Below are 22,384 nucleotides of genomic sequence, written 5' to 3' on the forward strand. Positions count from 1 at the left end.
GAAGCGAAACTGTTCTAGTTTTGTTTTGCAGTTCCTTGCTGCTGTGCTGCAAACTGAAGGGTTTTAACTACTTCGGTCATCGATGGTCGTTTGGTACTCTGGTCAGCTAAACAACGTTCAGCAATCTTGATGAACTCTTTCAGGCAATCGGGAGTGATTTGCCCCTTTAAAAATGGATCAGTTATCCTATGAATTGTTCCTTTGGCAATGTTGCTCTTTACCCAGCTTCTTAAGAACACTTGATCTCTTTGAAGCATGTGATCTTCTAGTTTTCGACCACATAATACTTCTAGTAAAACTAGACCGAATGAATAGACATCGGATTTTTCTGTTGGTTTGTTGCCGTTGTTGAACATACATTCGGGATCTAAGTACCCTAAGCAATTGCCGAGAGCAGTGGTGAGATTATCTGAAACAGCATACAGCGGGCCGACTTTTGAGAGTCCATAATCAGAAATTTTTGCAACCCATTTGTCGTCCAAAAGAATGTTTCCTGGGTTAACGTCGCGGTGAAGAATGGTTTGGGCATTACCTGCCTGAAGGAATTCCAAGCCTTTAGCGGCATCAATGCATATTTGTAGCCTCTGTTGCCAAGTGAGCGGATCAATGGTTTGGCTGCCATAAAGATGACTGCGTAGGCTACCATTAACCATGTATTCATAAATCAGTATAATCTCTGATTTATGATAACAATATCCGATAAGTGAAACTAAATGGGGATTCCGGAGTTGGGATAACATCTCAATCTCTTTGCAAAAATCAGATGCAAAGTTTGTTTTCCTGGACCAGCTCTCTATCATGAACTTCTTAAACCGCTTCATGATAACCACTCTACTTCCGTAATCTATGTACCCTTTGTACACGATGCTAAAATCACCAGTTCCCACGATGAGGTTTTCATCAAAATCATTTGTGGCTGAGTGAATCTCGGAAAGAAGAAAGCGCCTGCAGCTATCTTCATACGTCTTTGAACTACTGATAGAGACAAATGAGTCCATTTTCACGGTTTTCACTCCGTTCCAGAGCAAATCCCATCTCCAGCTCTTCAACCTTTTAGGCCTCAGACTCTTTTTACTCACATTTGATGGTGATTGTTCTGATCTTGGTGAATTAGAAACTGAAAGGTTACCACCATATCCTGGCTCTTCAGGTATGAACCACTCTTTTATTTCCTGCTGTTCAAGTGCAAATTCAAGCCCTGAGATTATGTTAGCCATGCTCGGTCTTCTTTTCGGTTGATTTTCTAAACACTTTTCCGCTAATTCAGTGAATACCTTCAGACAACGAGGCGTTATTTCACCCCTCAAACATGGGTCAATAATCTGATCGAGTTTTCTCTCTCGGATGCTCTGCCGTGCCCATAATGCAAGGCTGCGCTGTTCTTCCTCAAGCCCAGGATCAACTGCTGGTCTTCCGCATAAAACTTCAAACAACACAACTCCAAATGCATAAACATCAGATTTCCTTGACAGCTTACGGGACAAAAAGTAATCGGGATCCAGGTATCCAACCGTACCCTTTATATTTGTGCTAACGTATGATTTCGCCAACAATTGACTCGTGTTCTCCACTTTTGACAATCCAAAATCTGAAATTTTACCAACGAAATTATCGTCTAGTAAAATGTTGGATGTCTTGACATCGCGGTGAATAACTCCGTGATTAGTACCCGTATGTAGATAGTCTAGTCCACGGGCTGCACCGATACAAATCTTGAGCCGTTGGTCCCATGAGAGTGGCTCAAAGCTGCTTCGATTATCTAGACCGGGCTTAAAAAGATGCTCTGCGAGGGTACCACGAGGCATATACTCGTAGACAAGGATCATCTCTGTACCATCATCGCAGTAGCCAATGAGAGAAACAAGATGATTGTGGCGAAGCCGCCAAATCATTTGAATCTCCATCCAAAACTCGAGAGATCCTTCTTGTGATCTTGAAGTCATTCGTTTTATAGCAACAGTTTTGGTACCGTCATCGACTACACCTTTATACACCTTTGCAAATCCGCCCATGCCTATCACCAACGCGTTGTCAAAGTTACTGGTTGCTGCATTGATCTCTGCAAGTGTAAAACAACGACACGAATCATCCGATGATGATACTGAAGCTGATGGTAATGGTACGTTCTTCTTCACGAGCTTTTCCTCCCAAAACCATCTTTGAATGTACACGATGATGTTCAATGTAGTAATCAAAACGATCAGTTTGGTGGCAATCACGTTTAGGGAGCCAAAAACTGGCAACTTTGGCATCCAACTTGATGACGATTGTGGTCGAACTTCAGGGTTCGAACCTGCAAGACTATCATCAGGATTACTTAGTTTGAAAACCTCTAACCCATTCAACTTTCCTTCCGTCAACCCGTTCTTTGAAAAGATAACGATCAAAAGATCAGCCTTATCATTCATTTTATCTCCTCTCATTATTGTCACATAGTCTTTATAAACAGCATTCCCGTATCCGCCACTCCATTTGGTAACATCAACATTTGTTTCAGCTATGTGATTGTTGATGAGAATCCCAAATTCGTTGTGACCGGTTTTGGTTTTCTTCTTGTTTCCGTGCTGACAAAAATGTAGGCGAACCAGGTACCTGAAACCTAAATCCGCAGGTAACTTCCAAGTAATTGTAATCGATTTCTTGGTGTAAGATGATCTTGTTAACCATGATGTTTGATAAACCTTAAGAGGGGCAGAGAATGTTGGTATGTTGATATATTTGATCATATTAGTAGCATGATATACCTGGACATTGTTGTTTTTCTCCAACAGGTAATCTGAGTCTTTTGACCATCGTCTGAACATTCCCGTATCTTCTATTGGCGAAACAGAGCTTCCTCCGATGTTCAACCGATGAACCGTCTCTAGTGCAGTAGTGTTGTCAATGTAGAACTTGTATCTGTGAGGGCTAACTACGTCCGCCCCTGGTTCACCTTCACGTGTGTAGTAAAGACCCGAAGGCATGGAAATGATTTCAATTCCGTTCACAAAACCGTATGCATTGTTATAAGACGGGGAGATTGCTATGGTCAAGTCATTATTCTCTTCAACAGTCACACAAAACTCTTTAGAGAAAGAGATCACGCCCAGTGCACATGCAGTTAACGAAGCACTGAAGTTGTGTAGCAGCTTGTACGGTCCAGCTTGTACATTGAAGAAATCGTTAGACATTTCAAACCCAATGTAAGAAGCAGGGTTGAAATGTAACCGGATGAACTTTGGACCGGGTTGTAGTTTAAACGTATAGAAGAATGCAGAATGGGAAGCTCGAGCTGTTAAGTAGGGAACTGGATCACCCGAAAGAGATGTATGGACTGCTCTCGAGCTCACCGAGTTCCCAGCTTGCTTTCTTGAAAGCCTGAATTTAGTATCAACATCACCGGTCCATTCCCGCCCATCCAGTGCAGACGAGTTCCCAATCGAACCACAGTTAACTGCGATGTCGTCTATCGGGTAATAAGGAGCTGGTAAGTCTCCTTTGACACCCAAAACAAGATTGATGATGAACACTAAAAAAATGAGGGGATTAAGACACATCTTATTGAGTGTTTTGGAGGGTGGGATTGTAGAAAGTAATGAGATAATAGAAATAATAATGATAAAAATGTACATTTTTGATATTGGATGAAGTAGGTGAATATAAATTCAAGTAAAAGGATCCGTTAATAGTGTCAATAATAAAATGGTCAACTAGTTGCAAAAATAGACATGCAAGCACGATTCAAAAACATTTGTGTTCAAGGCACACGTTGTTTGAAATTTGAAGGTTTGCAAAGAAACATATATACACACATGATGTAAATAATAAAATTTCTCATTAAATTCATACCGTCACGTTTTTTAGTTTCATCAAAATTGTCCGAAATTTGATTCTAAACAAGCCTAGTATCATGCTGCTTGTGTAACTTTTACTATCATATACTAGCTAGTTATTTTCAGACCTTGTTTGTTGAAGTTTTAGTAAACAGCTACAATGCGATATGATACAAGTTGCTAAAAAAAATCCAGCCATCTAAAAAATCTCATATTATGAAGACTAATTTGTCTTCATAGATTTAATTTATAGGCTTTCGTCCTTTTGTTGTTGTTGGGTATATGCATTTTTCGGGCAAGACGACTTTCAAAGTCCTTTTTTTTAGTTTACTCTTGAAGCATTTGTGACAAGTGCTATATTATCTATTTATAAATTATAAATAAAGGATAAAAAAGACTAATTATTATTAAGATTACTGTACTTCTCTCAAAGTATTCAGGCACACATCCATCCTAGCTAATTACTACTCCTTTAAACCACCATGTTCAGCTTCATTTTACCACCCATCCTCTTCTTCTCTTTGCTCCCCCTCCTCATCATCTTCACGACCACGGTTGCACAACCTTACAAACCGACTGAACACATCCTTCTCGACTGCGGCTCATCCACCTTTTCCATTTCCAATTCCAATCAGAGATGGGAGGGTGATGAAAATTCCAAATTTGTACCTTCCGACATCACCACCACTTCCGTTACATATAAAGCTACTTCATCATCCCCAAATCCTTCCGTCGCTACAATCCCTTATTCCACCGCTCGAATCTTTACCACTTCTTCATTCACCTACACTTTTCCAGTGTCCCAAGGCCCCAAATTCCTCCGCCTCCATTTCTATCCAGCCACCTACTCCAACCTTGACACGAAAAAATCTTTCTTCTCTGTATCGTCCAATGGCTACTCTCTTTTAACCAACTTCAGTGCTTTCCTACACGTCTTGTTCCAGGAACAAACTCGCTCTGATGCAAACCTTGTCAAGGAATTCCTCATCCATGTAAACGATACACAAACGCTAAACGTTGTCTTTACACCATCGCCCAACTCGTATGCCTTCATCAATGGTATTGAAATCGTTTCAATGCCCGACAATCTGTATTTTAATAATGCTATAAAACCAAAGCCCGTTAGTATGAATTCAGGACCCTATATTCTTAACAATATAGCTCTTGAAAATATATACCGGTTAAACATGGGCGGGGAACATATATCCGATAAGGATGATACGGGTATGTCCCGGCCATGGGATCCAGATGATAAATACATATACGGTGTCGCGCATGGGTTGACACCTTTTAACACGACTTCGATCACATACACCCCCGAGACACCGAGTTATACAGCGCCCGAGCAAGTTTACCAAACCCAAAGGAGTATGGGCAATAATTTGTCTGAAAACTACAATCTGACTTGGAGACTTCCGGTTGATTCTGGGTTTTACTACATGCTCAGGCTCCATTTTTGCAACATCATACCACAGTATACAAAAAGTCATCGAGTGGTTTTCACAATTTTTATTAATAATCAAACTGCTGAAGAGCGGGCTGATCTATTTTTCTGGACCCAAGGTAGTGGGTATCCTTTTTTCAAGGATTACGTTGTGTTTGTCAACAGCCCAGATGGTCTCCCAAGCAAGCAAGATTTGTGGCTTGCATTACATCCTAATACCATGTCTAAATTATACCGAGATTCTTATTTAACAGATGCTTATTTGAATGGTTTGGAAGCTTTTAAGCTGAGCATGATCGGTAATTTTTCTAGTCCAAACCCGGAAGTTAGTCCTGAACACCCACTGCAGAACAAGAAGGCGACACCAAGGTATGCCCCAATCATTGGAGGTGTAGGGGGAGGATTAGTTTTGCTGACTGCTTTACTTCTTATTCTTTTATGGAAGTATAAGCGTATGAAACATTATAGTAAAAGAAACCATAACCCATCACTAGCGTTAGATCAAGACTGCCGTCACTTTACACTCAAAGAACTGAAAGTTGCTACCAATAAATTTAACGAAAATCGTGTCATTGGCAAAGGAGGATTTGGTAAGGTGTATAGAGGGCACATAGACAACTCTAGAAAACTTGTAGCCATCAAACGGTTTAGTCCATCATCAAAACAAGGTTTTCAAGAATTCAAAACAGAAATACAGTTGTTGTCTAAAATACGCCATGTCCATCTAGTGTCCCTGATTGGATATTGTGATGAAAATAAAGAGATGATCCTTGTGTACGATTACATTGTGAATGGAACTCTACGCGAACATCTCTACAACACAAACAACCCTCCTTTGTCATGGAGAACACGTCTCAATATCTGCATTGGAGCAGCCAGAGGATTGCACTACCTTCACACAAGCGAAAAACTTACAATAATTCATCGCGATGTCAAGTCCACAAACATCTTACTCGATGAAAACTGGGTTGCTAAAGTGTCTGATTTTGGTTTGTCAAAGGTAAGCTCCAATGATTTGTCAAATACACATGTAACCACAATGGTAAAAGGTAGTATCGGGTATATTGATCCAGAATATTGCAAAAGCCAGCACCTGAGGCAAAAGTCGGATGTGTACTCGTTTGGGGTGGTTCTGTTTGAAGTCTTGTGTGCAAGACCTGTTATCAATCCATGGGTGAGCGGCGAACAAGTGAGTTTGGCAGAATGGGGAAAGATTTGCTATCAAAGGGGAACACTCATTGAAATAAGTGATCCTAACATAAGTGGTGAGGTTGCAACAGAGTGTTTAAGGAAGTTCGGAGAGGTCGCAAATAGTCGCTTACATGAAGAAGCGAGTGCACGACCAGCTATGGAGGAGGTCGTTTGCGGACTAGAGTGTGCGTTGCAGCTACAAGCATCATCCGAAGAAATAGATGGAAGTGTTGGCAAGGAAATGTTAAAAAAGCAAGAACATGACACTACACACAACAACGGGACAGAAGATGAGGGAAGTTTTGCATCGTCCAAAGAATCTGAGGAGTCCAAAATAATCGAATTATCGACAAGTGTAAGTAGTTAATATTATAATAAGGGTATAAGTTACTGTATTCATTGAATAGCTTAGTTATATAACATATAAATTTCACATAGCAAATTACAATGTATCATGAGAAATTATCTTTAAATGATACCATTTCTTTTAGGCCAGTGCGATGGGTTTTGGAGCTGGCCCGACATGAAAACATATATCTGAGTCTCCCCCCCTTTTTTTTTAACAATGTTTTATCACTATTTCATTAACATGCAATCATATCAATACATAGAATAGAAATTGAAGGTTGTGACGCTTCCATTAATCATACGTGTAACATTAATGGTAAGTAGTATGGTACTACTATGGCGGAGGGGCTAGCTAGCCCTGCAGCAGGGTGGTTTCGTTGAAGAAGAGACGGATGAGATTTTTATGCATGGATACACATGATTTACATAGTCCTTGTTTTTTTGAAGTTTTCAGTAAACAGCTACGTACGTACAAGAAATGTTGATAGAGCCATCCGAGTTATCTCATATTATGAAGGGTGGAGGTTGTTGCACCTCCATAACCATCAACTCTGTTATCCTAATTGGACTATTGACTCATTCAAATGGATTTTTGTTCATCTACAATTTTTCCACACTAAATATCAAGTTATAAGCATCTCACTTTCTAATGTCACAACTCACTACTCAAGAAGACTTCCCAAGTCTACTCTATTATTATTATTATTATTATTATTATTATTATTATTATTATTATTATTATTATTATTATTATTATTATTATTATTATTATTATTATTATTATTATTATTATTATTATTATTATTATTAAACAATAATTATATATCAAGAGTTAGGCCTCTTTATTCTCTAAGGATGGGACTCAGATAAATCATACATTCTTACTAGTACTCCTTTTTTAACCACCATGTTCAGCTTCAGTACTTCACCACTCCTCTTCTTCTCTTTGCTCTTCCTCATCCTCATCTTCACCACCACAACATCAGTTGCACAATCTTACAAACCGACTGAACACTTCCTTCTCGACTGTGGTTCATCCACCAATTCCACTTCCAGTTCCAACCAGACATGGGAGGGTGATGAAATTTCCAAATTTGTACCTTACAACATCACCACAACTTCCTTTTCATTCAAAGCTTCATCTCAAGATTCTTCTGTCGATACAATCCTTTATTCTACTGCCCGAATCTTTAACAGTACTTCTTCATTCACATACACTTTTCCAGTGTCTCAAGGGCCCAAATTCCTCCGCCTCCATTTCTATCCAGCCACCTACTCAAACCTTGATGCAAACAAATCTTTCTTCTCTGTATCATCCAATGGCTACTCTCTTTTAACCAACTTCAGTGCCTTGCTACACGTGTTGTTTCAAAAAGAGACTCGCCCTGATGCAAAACTTGTCAAGGAATTCCTCATCCATGTAAACAATACACAAACACTAAACGTTGTCTTTACACCTTCGCCCAACTCATATGCCTTCATCAATGGTATTGAAATCGTCTCAATGCCCGACGATCTGTATTTCAATAATCCTATAAAACTGAAACCCATTGGTGTGATTAATGGACCCGTTATTGATAACAATACGGCTCTTGAAAATATATACCGGTTAAACATGGGCGGGGGACAAATATCCGGTAAATATGATACAGGTATGTACCGGTTTTGGGATCAAGATGATAACTACATATATGGTGGAGCGTTTGGGTTGACGCCTCGGTACGAGGCTCCGATCACGTACACCACCGAGACTCCGAATTATACGGCACCCGAGCAAGTTTACCAAACCCAAAGGAGTATGGGCAAACTGGCTGACCAGTACAACCTGACTTGGAGACTTCCAGTTGATTCTGGGTTTAATTACATGCTCAGGCTCCATTTTTGCAACATCATACCACAATACACAAAAAGGGAACAGGTGCGATTTTATATCTTCATTAAAAATCAAACCGTTGAAAAAGATTTTGATCCATTCTACGGGACCCAAGGTAGAGGGTATCCTATTTTCAAGGATTATGTTGTGCATGTCGACAGCCCAGATGGCCGCCCAAGCAAGCAAGATTTGTGGCTTGCATTGCATCCCAACGCCTATTCGGAAGCATATTATGATGCTTATTTGAATGGTTTGGAAGCTTTTAAGTTGAGCATGGACCGGAATCTTGCAGGCCCAAACCCGGAAGTTAGTCCCCCTGCACACCCACTGCCAAAGCCGTTGTCTTCCATCAAAGTTGATAAGAAGAGTCCACCGTATGCCACGATAATTGGAGGTGTCGGGGGAGGGGTAGTGTTTCTTATGTTTATCTTAATTCTAATATATATACGACAACGAAAACAAACCAAACATTATGGTACCAACTATAATGAGCCGTCTTGGGGTCCAACTTCTAGTGATTCCTCACTTCCATCTGATCGTTGCCGTCGGTTTTCCCTTAAGGAAATGAAAAGCGCTACCAATGAATTTAATGAGAACTCTGTTATTGGCAAAGGAGGGTTTGGCAAGGTATACAAAGGGTACATGGGCCATACAACCAATATCGTAGCTATCAAACGGCTCAACGATTCATCAAGTCAAGGTATTCAAGAATTCGTGACTGAGATATTGATGTTGTCTAATCTTCGTCATGTCAATCTAGTGTCCCTGATTGGTTACTGTGACGAAGACAAAGAGATGATCCTTGTGTATGAATACATGGAGCATGGGACATTACGGGAACATCTCTACAAGACAAACAACCCTCCTTTGTCATGGAAAACACGTCTGCATATTTGCATTGGTGCGGCCAAAGGGTTGCATTATCTCCACACAAGTGCAAAGCGTACGATTATACATCGTGATGTCAAGTCCACAAACATCTTACTTGATGAGAACTGGATTGCAAAAGTATCTGATTTTGGTTTGTCGAAGCTAGGGTCAAAAGACCCATCACAAACACACGTGAGCACCATGGTAAAAGGTAGTATTGGGTATATTGATCCGGAATACTGCAAAAGGAAACAAATAACGGACAAGTCTGATGTGTACTCATTTGGTGTGGTTTTGTTTGAAGTGTTGTGTGCAAGACCTGTCATCGTACAACAGATGAAAGACGATGAACAAGTGAGCTTAGCAGAATGGGGAAAGACTTGTTATCGAAGGGGAACGTTATCTGAAATAGTTGATCCAAAACTAGCTGATGGTGAGATTGCTGCTGGATGTTTCAGAAAATTTGGAGAGGTTGCGAATAGTTGTTTGCAGGTGGATGGAAGCGAGCGACCAACAATGGAGAAGTAGTTTGGGGACTAGAATTTGCATTGCAGTTACAAGAAGCTGCTGATAAAATGAGTGAAGAAGAAACTATTGGTGATCCGGGTATACCGTCGGATAATCAGGAACTTCCATTTCTCAAGCTGGCCACCATGAACAGCAATGGGATGGAAGAAAACACTAATGTTGTTTCATAACAAGGGATCCATCATCCATATATCCGGAGTAACAAAAAAGTTGTAATATATTGGGAGCCGGATATAGCTTTGTTTCTATACTGGATATCTAATTATGTAAAAACTAAGCTTCACAAATCAAGTTTTCAACAATAAATGAACCACACTTTCATAGACTCGTAGTAAGAACTTTCAAGAAATATACGATATGTTCATACTTAGCGTTACCTGATTATCTTGCTCATATGATTACCCGTAACTTTCGGTCCTCCGATTATTTTGTTTAATGTTATTTCCGGGCCTCTTGACTTTCACCCCCTAAGTCTCCGATTGAAACTTCGCCACTGTTTGCAGCCAATTCAAAGAGTTAGCCAAAATGATATATATCGGGCGTTGCCAACACGGCAATATACCAAATAAGCTAAAACCTGACATTACCAACGTCGGACTTTGCCTATGTGTCAACCCCGTTCAAATGTATAGTTGTGGGTACGGTGGTAATTGACGCAGACATAAACTTTGGATAAATAACTGAATCTGTTTGATTAATCAATTCTTATAAAAATGCGTGGATTCAAAGATAATACCGAAAATTAGGAAATTTCACACTAAAACACACATGTATATACAGAAAAATGAATTTTTGATATATGGAAGTGTGATCACTTTCCCATGCTTGCATAGTTGCATACATATAAATAGATAAGCACAATTTGAACCGGCCCTATTATATAAGTGGGCCAAAAGTTATTACAAAACAAAATTTAAAATAACCCGAAAAACTTATAAAATGGCCCATACCTTATAGTAAAATGACGTTTTTGGCCTAAAGACTTGTGACAATTGTCAAAATCGGGTCAACAAAAACTTTTAATTATTAAGTTAGTCTTTTCCTAATTATAAATTAAGTGAAGCTTGCTCAAGTATTGAAGTATGAGTGAAACTTTTATTTGATTATTATGATGAAATCTTGATAATCTAGTTTCATATATAAACTCCCTTAGCAAGTTTAAAAACCTTGATTATGAGCAAATAGAAAATAAAAAGTTTAAAATTCATGAGAAATCGTAAAATGTTTATTTTTCGCGTGAGTCTTTCTCGTATGAACTTAAGACTTAGGGAAACCTAATATCTAGTGTTTCAACACTCGATTATGATTTTTAATTCATAAAATAACACACTCGAAAAATCGAAAAATTTAATTAATCTCGTGAATAGTAAGGAGGTTAACTAGTTAGTTTAACTAGATATTTCTTAGTCCATTAGGTTTTGAACACATCACTACTTTCCATATGATCCTTTCACCACATTTTGAACACGTCACCATCTTTTATAACTATTACTCTTAAGTTTATAAAAAGCTAGTATATATTTTATATACTTACACAAACTATATAAACATATATAACTAGATAATTGTTTTACCATAAGAAATGAATACATCACTCTCTAAACCCTTCCACCACAAGTTTAACACCTCATCACCTTGCTAACCAAGCAAAAATCTTCTCCTTTCTTTGTTCAAAACAATGGTGTAGCTACATAGGGGCCAGGAGGGGAGCCCAACCCCCTGAAATTTTTTTTCCGATGTAGGGGGTATATTGTTTTCGTGTAGAAAAATTTCGATATACTCGGTTTTGACCCCCCATCTTAATTGTGAAATTTTTTTTATATACTAAGCAATAAAATTGATCCATTACATTTACATAAGCCAACAAAATTACTTAGCCTAAACTAAAACTCATTACTTAATTAAAAATTTAGCCCACTGAATTCAAGGTTCTTAAAGGTCGAAATACTAAACTCTAATTTTTTAGTGAATCGAACCAAGTACCAACCGTTTATCTCATTTTTAATGTTTACTTGTCTTGGACAAATGTTTTGTTTTGCTGTGATTGAAACTTTTTTTATAATAATAGTATCTTATTTTTTACCCGACCCGAACATATTACCTGAAAAATACTGTTAGGAAAAAAAAATTTTAGATCCCGACCCCCTACTCAAAAATTTCTAGCTTTGTCACTGGTTCAAAACCCACCGCCACACCACCACCTTTTTCACCATTCATAATTAACTTCCAAGTATTTCTATCTTATAAATACAAGCCTTATGTCTTCATTCCAAATTACACCTCCCAAAATTCTTTCTCCCTCCATTGGAATTCCACAACTCTATACTCATTCCCCTCCCTTAATCATAATAATAATGATCTTGAACTCATGGAAGTTCTAAGTAAAGAAAAGTCACTTTGATCTTAAAATGCAAGGAAATTCTCATGGAAACTTGTTATCTTTAAGTATTCCAAGATCACCAAGAGGGGCTGTTATAATGCCCAAATAGGTCTGAGATATTAAGGTTTTCTTCAAGATTTCAATTCCAAGTTCTTGCCGAATTCAATCAATATTAATCGGTGTTCTTCAATACGTCGTTATTTTGATCTTAGAAATCATTAGCTCATCATACTTGTAAGTGTTTCTACGAAATCTTACTATACTTTGCTCTATGATTTTAAAACTATATGTTATTTATTTAAATGCTTGTCAACTTAGTTTATACTCAAATGATATGTATTTACATTTAAATACGTTAAATAACGTTTTTATACGAATATTGAATTATTGGCACTTTTGTAGAAATACATGAGTAAATCACTTTTAATAAATACTTTTATATACTAATTATGGTATACAAATAAATGTAAAATTGTATATTTAACTATTCTAGTTTTATATAAATCGTATTTCACAATCTGTGAATTATTTCATATTATGATTTCTTGTTTAAAGATAGAGTATAGGGTTTAGTATCTGGAGGTGTAAATAACTTTTACACTTTTTCTGTTGGGTGAATGTGACTTTTATTTGGTTCATTGTATGTAACTATCTCACTAAATTGAACGCTTAATGTAAAAGTGTATACGTGACACACCATATGAGCTGCCAAGTAAAAGTTTTTGATTGGTCAACGTAAAAATTTTACATTAATCGTTCAAATTTAGCAGGTTAGTTACATACAATGAACCAAATAAAAGTTACATTCACACAATAGGAAAAATGTACAAGTTACTTACACTTCTAGATACTTAACCCATAGAATATATCCTTGATACGCTTTTGACCGTACTATATTTCTAAACATGATTGCCATTGACCTTTAACATCTCTGGGGTATACCAACGGAGCGGATTGTAGTTCGCAAACGGTTTGCGATTCACATTCTAAACGCAACTTGGTTCACCGTATGGATACTACACGACCCACGTCAACCCTAACACAACTTGAAATATAATATTGGTTTTTTCTACCATTTAAGGTATCTCTTCATTTTATAATTAATACATTCTTGTATTGATTATAATCCTACTATTTAAAGTATCTCTCCTTTATATATTAAATATATATACATACTCGTATTCGTCTCTGAATACATTCCGTATCAATCCAAAGAAATACTATCAAGTGTCTCTTTATTCTCATTCTGATCTTTAGCTAATTGTTAGCTTATTATCTGCATTTCAACAAAAGCTTTTTAAGGATTTTTATAAAGATGAATGAGATATCATTTATAAATATTTCAAGAATAAATTACAAAGGTTATTGAAAGACCTGAAACTAGTTACGTTGACAAGCGTATTAATAAATAACCTTATAGTTTAATTAGGTTTGAAACGAGAAAGTAAATAAATCATATTGTGTTTAGGATCTCTCGAATTGGCTACTTGACTTGCTCATCTTCTCATTACATTTTCATCACTTCATTTCATTGCTGCTAAGGTGAGACTCATAGCCCCTTATTTAACTGTTTTACGTTTTGGGCTGAGAATACATTGTCTAAATTGTTTTATACTAAGATGCACTATTTGGAGAAAACGTTATATACAAATTGGATATCATTTTTATGGATACACTCTGGGAAAATTTCGTGAAAGAAAGTCTTATATGAACACACGGGTTTAAATCTGAGGAATAAATGTGTTAAACTACTATCTCGGTGTTGAGGAAATGGTATGTTCTATTATGACTTAATATGCTCGGATTTGAGAAAATATTATATGAATTATAAAACTATAAGGTTCTGTGATGGTAGTGATAACCTTTATGTTGTCAAGACGTGAAATATATATAAGGTTCTGTGATGGCAGTGATAACCTTTATGTTGTTAAGACGTGAAGTATATATTAAGGTTCTGTGATGACAGTGAAAACCTATATATTGTTAGGATGTGAAGTATATATATATTAAGGTTCTGTGATGGCAGTAAAGACCTATATACATATATCGTCTTATGGAAATTACAAGGTTCTAAAATTCTAACACAAACCTTTGTATTATTATGATAAGAATTATCTGAGAAAATCTTGTGGTTGCAGTAGCAACCTATATATTGTTATCATGTGAATTATCTGTTAAGTTTCCGTATTAACAGTTAACCTATGGATGAATATCAATTAAGTTTTCATTACGATAGAATGCCTATCTATCTTTATATTATGACTTATCTATTATGGAAATAAACTTCCAAAAGGATTTCGGATTAATGATCATGGATATCATTGGGATTATACTGGTGAGGGTATCACTAAAACCTTATTATCCACCACACTATATTAAACCTATGAGTTCACCAACTTTATATTGACGTCTTTTAAACTGTATTCTCAGAAAATTCGGGCAGTATCGGAGCAGGCTTGGTTTGGAGTCTCATATGCATACATTAGAGAAACGGAGCATTTTGATTAGTTAATTTCTTTTGTGTTAAAGGTAGTTCTTCAAGTTCTATTAACGTATCCACTTTGCTTGTAAAGAAATGCTTCATTTATAAATAAAATCCAATAACTTCTCATTTATAGGTCGTTTGTTATAATGTGTGATTGTGATTACTCAAATTGTTCACACCTTTCGTTTTCGCAAAATTAAATATTTTGGTGGTGTGACAAGCTAGACTGACCAAACCAACTATCTAGGTTATCCAAATACACTAAGGCTTGTTCTTCTACGCTTGGGCCTGCATCATAAAACCTGGCAATTCAAACCCGGACTTCGAGTATCTTTTTATATGTTTCATCTCTAACCATGTGTGGTTATGTTTATTTTGTTGACACATATATACAGTCCACTAAACAACCAAAAAAGGTCATCTTTTGACTTGGAAAGTCAACTTTTCTTTTGGCATCGACACTGTCGTCCTCAAATAAATATTGTAAAAATAAAAATAAAATGGAGATGTCACGCTCAAATCCTTCATGGTAATGTTTTAACATAGCTTTGCTTTTGAAAAGGACTTTAAAAAGCTCGGTTAACTACTGTTTTAATATATATATATGTATGTATATCTTAGACAACAAACGATGTTATAAGCCCAACAGGCCCCTTCGAGCGAAGAACGGACACATACAACCATAATACATACGTTATATACACACTAGGCACATTAGGTAGAGGCGAACGATCGAAAAATTGATAAAACTGATGCAAGAAGATTCACGAAACATAAGTATGTAGATTGATGTATGATGATTTTCATGCGCACGGTGATTTAAAGTGAAGATAACCTATTGTATTATTTATTTTACTTTAATACTTTACTCTAATTTAACTAGAATCTACGTGTGTGTGTGTGTATATATATATATATATATATAAATGAGTGTTGAAAGCCCAATAGGCCTAATGATTAGTTGAAGACTAAAAATTAAGCTTTTGAGTTTTATAAGACATCTATCCAAACATCCATCCATACATACATACATACATACATATATACATACATACATATCGATGAATCATATTGAGCCTATTAGGCCTACATGAGATAACAAAACTAGATTTAAGACCCAATAGGTCTATTCGAGTGAAAAACAAACACATAGGTCCATTCGAGTGAAAAACAAATACACACAACCTATTTGGTCAATTTACACAAGTGGTGAACATATTGGGCCCAATAGGCCCAATGATTAGACGAACACTAGAAATTGAGCTTTTGAATTATATAAGACAAACATACATCCATGATCCATATATATACATATACATATAGATATACATACATTCATAATTATCTATGCTTTTGAATTATATAAGACAAACATACATCCATGATCCATATATACACATATACATATAGATATACATACATTCATAATTATCTATGAATCATATTGGGGGCTATTGCCCACATGAGACAACAAATGAAGTTTAAAGTACAATAAGCTTATTCGAGTGAGAACAAACAGAGCCTATTTAGCAAAACTCCATAAACTTTCTGACCAAAAACTTTGAGTTTTTGGAAGGATACTTTTATTTATTGTGCGTATGTATGCGTAGGTAGAAATTTGACACTAGGATACTGGACACTTTCGGTGACTACATATTCCCCAACCCATTTGGTCAATTTACACAAGTGGTAAACATATTGGGCTTAATAGGCCCAATAATTAGACGAACACTAGAAATTGAGCTTTAAATTATATAAGACAAACATACATCCATGATCCATATACACATATACATATAGATATACATACATTCATACTTATGTATGAATCATATTGGGGGCTATTGCCCACATGAGACAACAAATGAAGTTTAAAATCCAATAAGCTTATTCAAGGGAGAACAAACAGAACCTATTTGGCGAAATTCCATAAACTTTCTAACCTAAAACTTTGAGTTTTTGGAAAGATACTTTTCAAAAACAAAATAAAAAAATTAACATGACTGTTTATTGTGCGTATGTATGCGTAGGTAGAAATTTGACACTAGGATACTGGACACTTTCGGTGACTACATATTCCCCAAAATTAAGTCACTAAAAAATTTAATGTTGCTTTAAAAATAATATATATGCAATTGACGAAAGAATAAGGGTAGAGATTCCCTCAAGTTAAAAATAACTTGAGGGGTCAAGTTAAATCAATCTTGACTTTTGGATCAAAATCAATGGACAAGATTTAAAGATTATCTTTGAATCTTTTTCCTTGGTTTTAATCACCTAAGTGGGAAGGGTGGTGATGATCATGTTTTTCAATCTAGAGTCAAGATTGACGAGCTTTCGCTCTTCTTCAGTCCACTGGACTTCAGGCTTGACTAGATCTGTTACAATTTCAGGAGCATCAGGTGTAGCACCTGGTGTCCTTTGAACATATGTTGGAATGTAAGGACCTTCATTTAGAATGGTCATAAGATATGGTTCTACATCCACTATGTGTAGTAACATTCGTTCCTTCCATGAACCAAAGTCCTTTGGTTCAAATTTTGGAGGAATAGAAACGTAACCAAAGTCACGTGTGTTAACAAGAGTGGGTACAGACAACATCTTTTAGTAACAGAAAAGAAGAAAAATTTAGATTTAAATGTAAAGAAACGAAAGAAAATAATATAAACACAAGAGGCAAACAGATCTTGTTCCAATAATTTAGGAACGGAGGCTCTGATACCACTTAATGGTCCACGAATGCACTGCTTGTGTTTTAATTAACTAACTTGTAAAGTAAATACGAAATAACAAGAATAGAGATGAGAAGTAAAGAACTTTGTTTAGTTATGTGTATATCAAACTAAACGATGAAAAAATGGATGGTTGTTTTACAACAACAATAAACAATAAACATAAAATATATGTTAAGTTTTTGAACACACAAAAACTTAACAAATTTACTTAGAGAGAATAAAGTAAAAACAGTGGAACACACCAACTATTTTAGGTGGCTAGGTCAAGTGATTCCTTTTATAGGCAGATAAGGAATCACATGACTACTCTGGTAGATGTTGACACATGAAGGTTGTCAACTATCTATTGGTGGATCATTCAGATCTGCAGAAGCCTCTTTCCTTCATCTTGTTTGTTTCCAAAAACGGTATGAAAGAGAAACTTCACTGCAATGAAGTAGTACAAGGTCACATGTCTTCATCTTGATCTTTTCAACACGTGTCCTTGGGACCATTCTTCTAATCTTCAAATTCCCGCTCATATTTGACTAACAAATACTGGACGGTGAGTCATTGAACATATCCTTTAGACTTTGAAGATCGAATATGCTTGCAGATAAGTGAGCTCGCTGACAGCTCGCTGAATGAGCCACTCGCTGAGTTCCTCAGCGAATCCCTGATCCAACACAACGCATGGGTTGACACCTTTTAACACGACTTCGATCACATACACCCCCGAGACACCGAGTTATACAGCGCCCGAGCAAGTTTACCAAACCCAAAGGAGTATGGGCAATAATTTGTCTGAAAACTACAATCTGACTTGGAGACTTCCGGTTGATTCTGGGTTTTACTACATGCTCAGGCTCCATTTTTGCAACATCATACCACAGTATACAAAAAGTCATCGAGTGGTTTTCACGATTTTTATTAATAATCAAACTGCTGAAGAGCGGGCTGATCTATTTTTCTGGACCCAAGGTAGTGGGTATCCTTTTTTCAAGGATTACGTTGTATTTGTCAACAGCCTAGATGGTCTCCCAAGCAAGCAAGATTTGTGGCTTGCATTACATCCTAATACCATGTCTAAATTATACCGAGATTCTTATTTAACAGATGCTTATTTGAATGGTTTGGAAGCTTTTAAGCTGAGCATGATCGGTAATTTTTCTAGCCCAAACCCGGAAGTTAGTCCTGAACACCCACTGCATAACAAGAAGGCGACACCAAGGTATGCCCCAATCATTGGAGGTGTAGGGGGAGGATTAGTTTTGCTGAGTGTTTTACTTCTTATTCTTTTATGGAAGTATAAGCATATGAAACATTATAGTACGAGAAACCATAACCCATCACTAGCGTTAGATCAGGACTGCCGTCACTTTACACTCAAAGAACCGAAAGTTGCTACCAATAAGTTTAACGAAAATCGTGTCATTGGCAAAGGAGGACTCGGTAAGGTTTATAGAGGGCACATAGACAACTCTAGGAAACTTGTAGCCGTCAAATGGTTTAGTCCATCATCAAAACAAGGTTTTCAAGAATTCAAAACAGAAATACAGTTGTTGTCTAAATTACGCCATGTCCATCTAGTGTCCCTGATTGGATACTGTGATGAAAATAAAGAGATTATCCTTGTGTACGATTACATGGTGCATGGGACTCTACGCGAACATCTCTACAACACAAACAACCCTCCTTTTTCCACCCAGCACCAGGGTCGGCCCAGAACACTTTCTTCTTTTTCCACCCAGCACCAGGTTCGGCCCTGCGGAAGCCAGATTTTTCCCTGACAACTCATGTAACCTGCACATAATATAATGGAATTCTGCATCATATTAACTCAGATCTAAATATTCTATGTGGTTTGATTTTATGTTTGAAAGGATTTTAAGAGTATTAGTTAGGATACTTTATGGATACACATGATTTACATAGGCGGATTCTTAATCTAATCATATCGATCAGGGTTTATAGGATAGTAAAGCAAATTGTGCTAATAATAACAACTGCCCCGGACAAGGTTTACCAGAGAAAGAGTTTGTAGTAAACAGTTACAAGAAATAAGTTGATAAAGCCATGTGAATAATCTCATATATTATGAAGGGTGGAGGTCATTGCACCTCCATAACCATCAACTTCATTCATTATCCTAATTGGTATATTGACTCATTCAAATGGATTTTTGTTCATCTACTTCAATTTTTCCACACTAAATATCAAGTTATAACATCTGACTCTCTAATGTCACAACTCGCTCAAGAAGACTTCCCAAGTCTACTCTTCAAGTAAGCAGACGAACAATAATTTTAACAATTACTACCATTATTATCAACATCACTCGTATTATTATTAAACACTAATTACTATATATTAAAGAGTTAATTTCTAAATAAATTTATATATAAAGAATTACTCCTCTCAAAGGATCGGACTCAAGAAATCATACATTCTTACTAGTACTCATTTTTCCATGTTTAGCTTTAGTTTACCACTAATCATATCCTATTTTTCTTTTGCTCCTTTTGATCATCTTCACCGCCACAATATCAGGTGCACAGCCTTACAGACCAACCGAACACTTTCTTCTTTTTCCACCCTGCACCAGGGTCGGCCCTGCTGAAGCCAGATTTTTTCCCTGACAACTCATGTAACCTGCACATAATATAATGGAATTCTGCATCATATTAACTCAGATCTAAATATTCTATGTGGTTTGATTTTATGTTTGAAAGGATTTTAAGAGTGTTAGTTAGGATACTTTATCAGCTTGTTATTACTTATAATTTAATTAGCAAATTTGATCAGAAGGTTTTATGAGCCGTTGAATGGAAAGATTTTGCTAAAGGGAATGATATTTGTATCATTTTTTTTCTTCATGTTACTTGTATATTCTTATCACAATGTACAAATATCATTACAGACTGTATAAGTATTCACTTCATACATGTGATAAAACAATCAAATAGTGTGATATTAATATCAATTCTGTTTTGCTAAATGGGGTTTCTTTACATGAAATAATATCACAAGAGTTTTTACACAAAAAAGGTTCAATATTTAACTATTTATGTTGTCCCTCGTTTTCTTTTAGTAAAGACTTTATATCAACAGAGGCGGTATCAGGAAAAAATTCCAAAGGGGACAAACTTAGAAAACTTATGAAAAATAAATCTAAAAGGGGGCAAAATGTTAAAAACCTATAGAAAATTTTTAAAATTTTATGAAAAATTTAAAAACACATGACAAAATTTAAATTTGGAGGGAGGCATTGGACCCCCTTGCCCCCCCTTTAGTACCGCCCATGTATATCAGGTTGTCTTGCATGTAAAGTGAATAGATTAATTTACTAACAAATTAACAAGATTATGTCCCGTGTTAATAACACGAAGTACATACTTTTAAGTCACATTTGAAAGATATATTTTGTAAATCCAATTAAACTTGAAAGATTAACGATATATAAAAAGGTTAAAATTGATAAAACTCAACTAAGTAAGGTGTGTAAAATAAATGAAGAAAGTACTTAATTCCAATTAAAGTTAAAATCCATTGTTTAATTGGATGATACATAAGCAATTGAAAAAACAACCATTAATAGGAAGATATCGATCACAGAAGATTCCAAATTAATCGTATATGTTCCCCCAACTATTTACGACTACTAGTCCACTTCAATACTGAATTAATTTAGCTGCTCTTAATTTGTCACTATATATCCACTATATGTCCCTCGATCCTTTTTGCAAAACTGATCACAAGAAATTTGGCCAAAATGTCCCATGGAAAGTATATCACCAGAACTTTCTTATCACTATCACTTATCATCCTCATGATAACCTTAATGGTCAAAGAGTGTCACGGATCGACAGCAGCTTGCAATGGCAGTAGCCCCACAGATTGCCAGCTGGTTTTCGTTGAAGAAGAGCAAGAGTTTTTGATGGATACAGAAGAACATATTCGGATGCTAGCGGCAACAACCACTAATATTGTCACTTACGCTCTACAACCGGTTAATCCGTTCTGTGGCAACAATTGTGCTGGTCCATATAATGTTGCTGGTCGCACATGTAATATATATACTAATTGCCAACGAGGCTAGCTAGGGTGATGATTATATATAGTTTCAATCCTTATGGCTACTTGTGTATTAGTGGTATTTTTTTGGCTGTTCTATATATCTTGTTATACTAGCTATACTTGGTTTTGTATTAAAATTCTTCATTTTTCTTCTTCTCATATTCTTCATTCTTGAAGATGATGGAAAAACTATTTCAAATCTATTACAACAGCTACTTATGCAAATCGTACTACTTAACCTCTTAATTAACCAAAGTTGAATACATATAATAGCACCTCCTATCATACAGGAGAAAGAGTTTAATTAATGACTATATAGGGTATGAGTTTGAATAGTTGGAAGTCCCTACACTCACTTTTATACATATGGAGGAATGGTAGATATATATGAGCTAGCTCTCTGTCATTGAACTAATTAGTCTATTTTAAATGATATTGGATGGAAGTATCTTTACATAAGTATACCAGGCTTTTGAGGTAAAAGCTAGAGAAAGAGTTTAACTACTCGTAATTACCTACTAGGGTAACCCGGGTTACTATCTCCCTGGTTGAAAGTTCAATATGCAATACTAATAGCTAGATATAATCGACCAATTAAGTTTTAAAAATTGTTGTTGTTGTCGTACAAAACCGTATTATTTCAGTTTTCTAGCATGCATATA

General features: G+C 36.2%; 4 protein-coding genes across 4 annotated transcripts; 3 read left to right on the top strand and 1 right to left on the bottom strand.

Moving 5' to 3' along the window:
- Positions 1 to 14: 14 nt before the first annotated feature.
- On the bottom strand, positions 15 to 3,536 carry LOC122588112 (receptor-like protein kinase FERONIA). The gene has a single exon (XM_043760249.1). The coding sequence runs from the start codon at positions 3,534 to 3,536 to the stop codon at positions 15 to 17; it is 3,522 nt and encodes a 1,173-aa protein (XP_043616184.1).
- Positions 3,537 to 4,294: 758 nt separating this feature from the next.
- On the top strand, positions 4,295 to 6,814 carry LOC122588113 (receptor-like protein kinase FERONIA). The gene is made up of 2 exons (XM_043760250.1): positions 4,295 to 5,700; positions 5,731 to 6,814. The coding sequence occupies exons 1-2, from the start codon at positions 4,295 to 4,297 to the stop codon at positions 6,812 to 6,814; spliced, it is 2,490 nt and encodes an 829-aa protein (XP_043616185.1).
- An 888-nt stretch (positions 6,815 to 7,702) lies between these two features.
- LOC122588950 (receptor-like protein kinase FERONIA) lies at positions 7,703 to 10,066 on the top strand. The gene has a single exon (XM_043761169.1). It carries the CDS (start codon positions 7,703 to 7,705, stop codon positions 10,064 to 10,066), a length of 2,364 nt encoding a protein of 787 aa, XP_043617104.1.
- Positions 10,067 to 18,433: 8,367 nt separating this feature from the next.
- Positions 18,434 to 19,435, top strand: LOC122588114 (receptor-like protein kinase FERONIA). The gene has a single exon (XM_043760251.1). The coding sequence runs from the start codon at positions 18,434 to 18,436 to the stop codon at positions 19,433 to 19,435; it is 1,002 nt and encodes a 333-aa protein (XP_043616186.1).
- Positions 19,436 to 22,384: the final 2,949 nt, after the last annotated feature.

This window comes from Erigeron canadensis, chromosome 2 (assembly GCF_010389155.1).
Source record: "Erigeron canadensis isolate Cc75 chromosome 2, C_canadensis_v1, whole genome shotgun sequence".
Lineage (NCBI taxonomy): Eukaryota > Viridiplantae > Streptophyta > Magnoliopsida > Asterales > Asteraceae > Erigeron > Erigeron canadensis.